Source organism: Cyprinodon variegatus, unplaced genomic scaffold (genome assembly GCF_000732505.1).
Source record: "Cyprinodon variegatus isolate N-32 unplaced genomic scaffold, C_variegatus-1.0 Scaffold52, whole genome shotgun sequence".
Lineage (NCBI taxonomy): Eukaryota > Metazoa > Chordata > Actinopteri > Cyprinodontiformes > Cyprinodontidae > Cyprinodon > Cyprinodon variegatus.
Genome location: NW_015150505.1, coordinates 1,303,074 through 1,311,970, shown reverse-complemented (window position 1 = coordinate 1,311,970; position 8,897 = coordinate 1,303,074). Strand labels below are relative to the sequence as shown.

The 8,897-nt window shown below is 36.7% G+C and overlaps 1 protein-coding gene across 1 annotated transcript in view; it reads right to left on the bottom strand.

Moving 5' to 3' along the window:
- Window positions 1-2,751: 2,751 nt before the first annotated feature.
- The window catches only part of pcgf3 (polycomb group ring finger 3), a 44,645-nt gene continuing 38,499 nt past the window's right edge, over window positions 2,752-8,897 (bottom strand). Inside the window, exons 8-9 of the mRNA XM_015371077.1 lie at window positions 5,327-5,407; window positions 2,752-3,297 (exon numbers count right to left, since the gene is read on the bottom strand). Coding sequence (XP_015226563.1) covers window positions 3,250-3,297; window positions 5,327-5,407 — 129 coding nt within the window. The 3' untranslated portion in view covers window positions 2,752-3,249. The remainder of the gene's footprint in view (window positions 3,298-5,326; window positions 5,408-8,897) is intronic.

Sequence of the window (8,897 nt, the reverse complement as noted above, 5' to 3'; positions counted from 1 at the left end):
CAGGTGCCTCCCTACTCCAGACAAGGGTGAAGGGGTCATGAGAGACAAGAATGAGTTCACACAGCCTCCTTCATGCCATGAACGGGAGATCTGTTCTGGGTGTTTATCTGGCTAAAATTTATGTTCTTGATTAATTAAAGTGTTTTTTCTTGGGAATAACCAAATTGTTAAAGTGTGAGAAAGTTCCTTATGGGGGGTTATTTCGTTCCCCTGGGGGAAGTGTGAGTGATTTTGTAAGGTATAAATGTATGCACTGGTCAGAGCTCTCTCCATCCGAGGACGTTAAATGAATTTGAACATTCCTCTTCAAAAGTCTCAGCTTCCAAACTTCACACTATGATAAAGACTTATAGGTAATGATTTCAAAGCTCAGGTTGTAAGACAGCGTTTTTATTTAATAAAGACTATGTCAGCTCTGTCCATGTTATGGTCTGCATATAGCCTAGTAAACTAGCCCCACCCACCAGCGGCCAAAATCATTTTTGCCTGCGAGTGTTCTAGCCTCGATCAATGCCCCAGGCCCTAGAACTGGCGGCCAATCACAACGCAGAGATGTGTTTTAAATTTCTGGATGCAAAGCAGGCGGGTTTTGAGGGCGTGATGACAAAGCTGCGCGACGCTGGAGAAAGCAGCAGCTTTTAGCGCTTCATTGAAAGTTAAAAGTTCTCTTTCAGTTCAGTTTCAGTTTTAAGACCATTTGAGGCGAGAATATTATACTTCAAAGCATCACTATATGATCCATTTACCGATTTAATGCGTAATTAAAAAAACTATTTCCGAAGTTGAGAGAACCGCTGCAACCAGCGGACCTCCAAGGCTAACAGTAGCCAGGGCTAACCGCAGCCAGTCTGCAGCGGCCCTCTCTCAGCATAGTCGTGTGTGAAGGACCGCTGAGATTTCTGACTCAGCTTTGGAATCAGTTTTGGAAGGATTAGACTTGGTGTTGAAGGACGTATTTGCCGTTTTACCGACAGGATGTTTGTTTACACTCCCCCACCAGCTTTCTGTCGCACTTCCCACGTCACAGTCAGTTGCACTCATTGTTCAGAGCGTTGGCCAATAGGTACAGACATGGTTTGAAACAACGGGTTGTTCTCATCAACAATCTTCCGATGTCTCATTCATTGGGGCCAGACTAAATTACACATTTAATCTCACATTTAGTCTGGTTTATCAGGCTAGTCTACATAAGCTTTAGGAAGCCTGCTGACGCTCTTGTCCAGTAGGCAGTTAACACATCCTCCACAAAATGAGTACACCGCTACAGTGCATTGCTAAAGAGGCTGGATGTCCCCACTGTATCCAAATTTACTGATGGAAAATCAAGTGGAAGGAAAAAAGTGTGGTAGAGAAAGATCAACTTTTGGCTTTGTAGTACTAGCTGAAGTGTTTAAATCATGGTATCACTGGGTTTGATTGGTCAATAGAGAACCTATAGGGGACTATAGTGAGTACGATAAGGTGCACCAGACCCAGCAATGCAGAAACCAAACTGGGTTTGGGTTTACACTGAAGCACAGACATACATCATACATGAGTTTTACTTTTTGAGGTGAATTATTGATAGAATTCAACTTTTTAATGAAAAACGCAGATATGTGTTGAACAGAGATGTGGGTTTACTGGAACAGCCGAGCGGAGAGAAACAATGATGGCGCTCAGGAATCTAAGACCTTTTGTAAATCCAATCCAATAAAATCGGGATTGGATTTTATAAATTTGTGTCACACAGTTAAGAACAACACATAGTTGAGATATAAACATCCCTAAGATTACAAACGCACATTTAAAGCACCAAACGACCCAAACGCGGTCGTTTTCATTCAGAATTTCAATATCAAAATGCTTTGAATAACATCTGAGTCCCACTGATAAACCTGAATTTGTGTTACTTAAAAAAAAATAATTGAAAACATCCAAACTGTTTAAATCACCTTTTAGGAATGGACCTGCAGAACATGCAGCTTCTCCAGCTGGCAGTGAAATACGACTTTAAAAACAATAAAAGGTAGCGACACCAGTAGCAACCGGCCTGCCTGGTCTCCAACTCTGTCCCCATTTTAACACCAGAATATTTTCAAACTGCAAATGGAGCTGCTGCGTCTGGTTTATAAAAAATTCTCATGGGTGAAGATAAAGGTCCTGTGCGGGAAAAAAGGACGGATATTAAGGAGCGCTTGGTGTAAGGACAGCAAATTAAAATGAGCAACTTGAACCTAAAAGCCAACATCTTACACGTCTTATGGGGAGGAAATTCTCCACAACTGGAGCCGGACCGTTTGCCTCCTCCTCCGCCATCTTGACATGTTTAGACCCCTCAAACACATAAATGGTCACGGATTAGATATAACTGTTTTGTGTCCTTCTCAGACAACATAAAGATGCTTTTATATAATCTGATACTGATAGCCAGTCTGTCTTTATCACCATATAGATAGCACTTCAGGGATCCACTCTTTTTTTTTTCTATTTAACAGTCTAAAGTCTCTCTTCAATCTCTCTGTAAGGACATTTTTATGTACAATATCAGCATATCGAACATAAATTACTACACAAAAAAAAAGCCTATTCACAATTGACAATCATCAGGAATTGAAATCAGGTGTAATGAAAAAAGAAACAAACAAATAAAAAATAAAAAAGGTCAGAGAAAAAATGATTTACCAGCTTAACATTAATGTAAGTTATATAACTTTGCCTTAAACTTTCTGTGCTCCCAGAACATTTTGTGTTGTGAAAAGACACCTTTATATATATATATATATATATATATATATGTAACCTTCCTCTCCTGTCAGTCATTGTCTGAGGGGGATAAGGGTGGAAACATGTTCAGATGACTCCCGACATCTTGTGTGTGTAAACTGAGCACCAGTAGTGTCTTGCTTTGTGTCTTTTCTGTACAAAAGTATAAATATATGCTCTCTCTCCTTTTTTTTCCCATTTTTTCTTTTTGTTCACATATGTAGGATTTATCATTCTAAAAAAAAAAAAAAAAAAAAAACAGAAGGAGGTTGTTTTAGTTCGTAAAGCCGGCGTTTCAGGTCCTGTGCCAGTTTTTGTCTCATTAGATGTCAAACTGCTGGCTTTTGTTGAAGTCAGGGGTTTTGCTTGGTGTTGGTTGATCGTCTTTGCATAAATAATAATTAAAAAAAAGAAAAGAATTAAAAAAAAAAAGTTTCACCAAAGTCTGCGGCAAATCATCCGACCAAAGAAATCCAAATAAAACAACCATTGTGTCCTTTGTAGCTACAGCAGGTCCATCTTCGGTCTGTAATGGAGCAGGAGTGGAGATTTCTGAAATGGAGAACAACATTAGGGCTTTGTCTAAACTTGGATTCCTTTTTCCTTTAGCTTCAGGGCTTTTTTAATGTCAAAACTGTGAAAGTTTGGGCTGTTAAACAGCACAGTACAACTCCAAAAATGTATTTTTTTTAAATGATGTTTGTATTTGGACTGAAGATGACAGTTTAAAGTGAAGATAGCAGCAGGTCTATTAGGAAGATCTCTAATCAGCACTGATATTCCAGGCAATGCTTCTCTACAAAATAACTCTAGATCAGTCAAACTGGCCAGAGAGGCTCTTTGAAGACAAAAGGTCAACATTTGACCACAGATTCTTAGTCAGATTTGGGTTTAAGAGATGCACATGCTTTGATTTTCCTGCTGGATGGTGGAGCTCCACCTCAGTCTCATCTTTTACAGCATTTATCAGGTTTTCATTGAGGATTTTTCCAGGATTTAGTTGCCTCCATCTTCTTATCTACTCTGACCAAGTTCCCCTTTTTCTCTAAAAACATTTTTGACATGTAGACCAAAAACATCGGGCTCCATCTGACCAGAGAAACTTTATTATTTCTTTGCTGGACTTTATTAATAAAACCATATATGAAGTTTAAATGGTTGCACAGGGTTTCATCTATTATTATTATCACTATAAAATGTAAATATAAATAATTTTTATTGAAATATCGTGTAATTATAATGCATTTTTCATATTATATATATTATTAAAGAAAACATCTAATAATTATTTTGTTTCAAGTATTTAATAACTAATCATCTTATTCTAATGGCAGAAACTCATTTCAAAAGCAGATCTTATCGACCTGTTCAAATTAAGAGTAAATAAACTTTTTCTAAAGACATTTTTGCTCAATTTTGGATATTTTCAACAAAACCATGCATCGCTTTTCTTCTCTGTAAAAACTGAACTTTCTTCTTAAAATAGTTGTATTTCTCCTATAAGTAAGTAAGGAAATTCACTGGAATTAGATGATTAAAGATTGAAGTAAAAAAAAACAACTAATTTATCTTATTTCGAGTGCATATTATCAAATGCTCTTATTGTAAGAGACAAACTACTCTTTCAATTGGCATATTATTCGATTTAATTGCACAAATTATGAGCAAATACACTTATTTGAAGATTTTTTTTCCTTATTTTTTTATGAGTTTTTGCAATTTTTCTTTTAGAATTATTTGGTGGTTATGTTCATCTATCACAGCTAATCACACTAAGAGCTGCAACTAACTTATTTTCCTAATATGTCAATTAATGTATCAATAATTGTTTGGCAAAAGATGCCTTAATGAAGATTTGATTTGTTCAAACCAGGTGAAGGTAAAATGGAGCCAGTTGTAAATTAACTTTATTGAAGGAAACATATTTTTCATTTTTAAATGCAATATATTTATGTATTTAGAGTAATTCTGTAATAATCACTGCTAATCGTGTTGTCCTTATAATGTTTCAGAGTCTCTATACTGCAGTTAATTATTAATCGATTAATAAATGAGTTGATGATTATTTTCATAATTTATTATTCACAATTAATTGTTTTAGACCTAGTTTGAGATTGTAGTACCGGTAAGTATGTACTACACTATTTTTCTCTTTTACTGAAATAACACTGTTGAGAGACTAATAATTAAGATAATTTTCAGAGCTGAACGTCCGAATCAAAGTAAAGCTACTGTTGGGGTAAATAAAATAAAATTACAATTGAAATGGAAAATTAAGGAGATAGGAGTTTTATTTTAGTACAATATGTAATTTACTGCAGCGGTAGGAGGGCAAACACTTTCTTGACATCCAAAGATGGGCCCAGCAGGACAGGCTGAGAACCTCTGGATTAGAACAAGGTCACGTTTAAACATATATGCCAGGATTCATTCTTGATTGAATGGTTTAATAACATGAAGTAAATTTTGATATAATTTGAAATTTTCGTCTTCAATTTGTTTACATAATTTATGCTCAGCTCAAAAAGAAGTTCCAGTCTTTCTAAACCTTTTGGGGTTTTTTGTTGTTGTTTTTTTTTACCTTAAATCTCCATCTCGTCACAACAACAAATTTCAAAGTGTGGTCCTTCCCCAGGATTTCCTCGTTGCATAAAATATCCAGCTGTGAAAACAAAGCAGGGAAGCAAAATTACTGAACAATATAAGACAGGAATGATAGAGGAAATCAATTCTTTGTACTCTGCTGGGAGTGGAAGAAGTGGGAGGTTTCACGCTGCAGAACATCGATGAAGCTGGTGGACAGATCCCAGTTCTTAACGGAAGGAACCAGACTAGTGAAGTTCAATAGTGAACACGCGTCTGGATCAATGAATCCATCTCCCTACATGAAGAAGCATGGATATTCTACAGGGCAGCATCTGATCACCGATACTGACACATGGGGTGGGGATGGGAGGGCGAGAACATGTCCCAGCGCCTCCTGCTGGTTAGTAGCAGAATAACACTGAATGTTTATCCACACTGAGGAAGCTGGACAGTATTCAGGTCAAATAGGGACATCAAAACATGGAGACAGGATGTAAATCCCAGCAGTATTTATTCTAGAATACATCATGTAGATTTCAGCTTAAGCTAGAATGTTGTTAGATCAATCTAAAACCTCCCCACAAATAAAAATATATGCTTTTGTCTAATTCAGAGTTTTTATAAAATGCATGCTTAAGGTGGACACAATAGTGGAATTAAAGGTTTGGTTTAGGACCATATGTTGCTGAACCAAACAATTTAACAGGATCTTTTTCAGGCATATTTGTATTGTGATGAATTTGTAGGTCACCATCCAAATGTGAAGCACTGAGATAGAAAAATCATTACTTTTCTCAAGAGGGCAGGAAAACTGTATCTGAGCCAACAAGCACTTTCCCTCAGTAAAGGCGTTACAGATGGATCGATCCGAAGCATAAACCTAAGGAGTGGCTCCATAATGAGCATCTCAAGGACCTGGAGTCAAATTAATCTAGTTAGACAGGAACTAGTTAGACCTAAACCCAGTACAAAATCCTTGGAGGGAGCTCAAAGGCAATACTACACATCAACTGCATTGAAAGCTGAAGGATCTGGAGAAAATCTGTATGGAGGAGAGGTTCATAATCTCTGCTGCAGTGGGTGCAAACCTCAACAGAAACTACAGGAAACATCTGATATGTTTAAATGCAAATGAAGGTTTCTGCACCAAATTATTTTTTCTGGTGTATCAAATATTTGTGTGATGAAATTAAATACAACTAATTTAATCAATAAAAAAAAAATCACACCGAGTGAATTTTTGGATTATTGTCTTCAGTCTGTGACTAACAGTCTCATCACCCAGAAATCTGACTGTTTCATCACATGACCTGTGAGCTGGCACTGGGCCTCAGTTAAAATCTGGAATCTGAATTTAGCTAGCTTTGTTTTTGTTTTTTGTTTTTGGGTGTGTGAAATCTTTGTGCAAACCAAAAAAGTCCGGAAGAGTGCGCTCTACACAAAAAGTGAGATTCTGATCTCGATACACATCATTCATTAAAAGATTCTAATGTTAGCCTGCCTTGCTATATGCTACGATCCCACCAATCAGGGACTGAACTGCAGCCAATCAGTAAGTATTATTGTTTGTGCAACATTTAACCTGCTGCGTAAGAGACCAGGGCTGTTTCTCAATATGTGTACCTGTGCATTCTCATGTGCTTGTGAAACGTCATCAGCCTTAGCCCTAATACTGTTCCAATTCACAAGAACAGCAGACCGAGAACGGACAAAGTCCCCGGATGATGTTCTCGCCCCTCCCTCTTTACCCAGCATGCATCAGAGCAGACTTGTCCATTCTTGAGATTGACAGCTGTCCCAGCATGCACTGCGGCAGCAGCAGCTTTCAATGGAGCGCTCAGAAAAGAGAACTCAGTGGAGTTCTATTTTCTGTTGCTGTTGTTCAATAAAAGTATGTTTTAAGATCATTTGAGGTGAGAATAATATCACTTTAAAGTGTCACTTTATGGTCCATTTACCAATCTAATGCCGAATAAAAAAAAAAAATTCAGCCGTGTGTGAAGGACCGCTGGCTCTGATGGCGATTTTTTTTGTTTTATTTGGCAAAATTTGATTTGTGTTTATCTGACTGTCTTAATTATTATTCCCCCACTAAATGAAAAAAGTAATTTATTAGTATCTACAGACTGTTAATGACAGGAGGTGAAATGCAGCTCCAGACGAGCCGGGCATGTGGTGACATCACGAGTACACTTCTGTTCCAATTGACCCAGATTTATGCTGCATGCTGACGTTCTCCCAGAGTCAAGACTTTCCTGTGTTCTTGTCAAGAACATACTTGGTGAGGACACGAGTCCATACTCGCATTCTAGTGAATTGAGAAACAGCCCAGGAAATAATTGGTAAATAAGCCATGGCTAACTGCTAATGTTGCTAATCCTACATCCACATGGATGTACATTTACACAAGCCAAATTCATATGTGCCTGTATGAAAAGAGATCTGAAGGAGTTCTATTTAATCTTCTTTCCTCCTAAAAATCATTCAACATGAATTTAAGACAATTATAGAAGGAATTTCTAAGCAAAATCCCAGGTTAATACTCCTTAAAGACTTCGAGAGTAGCTGTTCTTCCCACTGTAACTGTTGTATAACAGATTCAAAACCTCTAGTTTGAATGGCAGATGCATGTATTTCTATCATTAACAGATCTCAACAGGAGAAATTATATGTTTGTGTGTTAATTATATGTTTGTAATGTTTTGTGGCCATCAAAAGGCTTTTGTTATTCTATGGGTCATTTGGCACAATTTGGCACAATCTGACACATTTGAAGAGGTTTGAAGATGCTGGTGACACCAACAGTTCAAAGCCCTACAGCTCTGGAGCTGTTATACCTGGAGTTCTTAAATTTTCTACATTTCTGGTTGACATGAAGTAAAACAAATGTAATAGAATGAGACATGCCTATTCTCAAGCATGTCTTTATTATTGCTGTTAAAAAAACAAACTATTATTTACAAGAAGGAAATAAAAACAACTTTAAGTAATGTTTAACTGATGCAGTTTAGGCTGTAATTTAGTCACACTAGTTTCATTTATATTATTAGAAACTAGAAGGTGTTATCTTTCAAATGATGTATCACACATGTAATTCAGTGTTACAGTTCCTCAGTTATTTGCTTACGATTTGGGTATGCAAAATACCCAAAAGTAGGTGGGTTTTAAGAGGTTAAAGAAGTGGTTACTAACCTTTCTTTCATGAATACGCCACTTCCTGCACAGACAAAATTCTACATACAGCAATTCTCCCCGTCACTCTTTGACATGCGCAAACAAACACACGCTTTAAAGCAAGACGTTATTATCATCACAGTTTCACTGCATGCTGCATTTATCAATTTTATGGTCTATAATCCAACAGAAAGACAACAAGGAAAATGATTTCTAATGAATTCACTGACAAACTTTATTTTTAAGAGCCCCTTTATTCAAACTTAAATAATAAAAAATATTACTATAAATCAATTATTAAAATGAAATAAATATACTTCCACATTAAATTAAAATAAATATTATTTTAGGATTTGTTTAACTTATTTTGGCAGATTTCTTTGATCTATTTG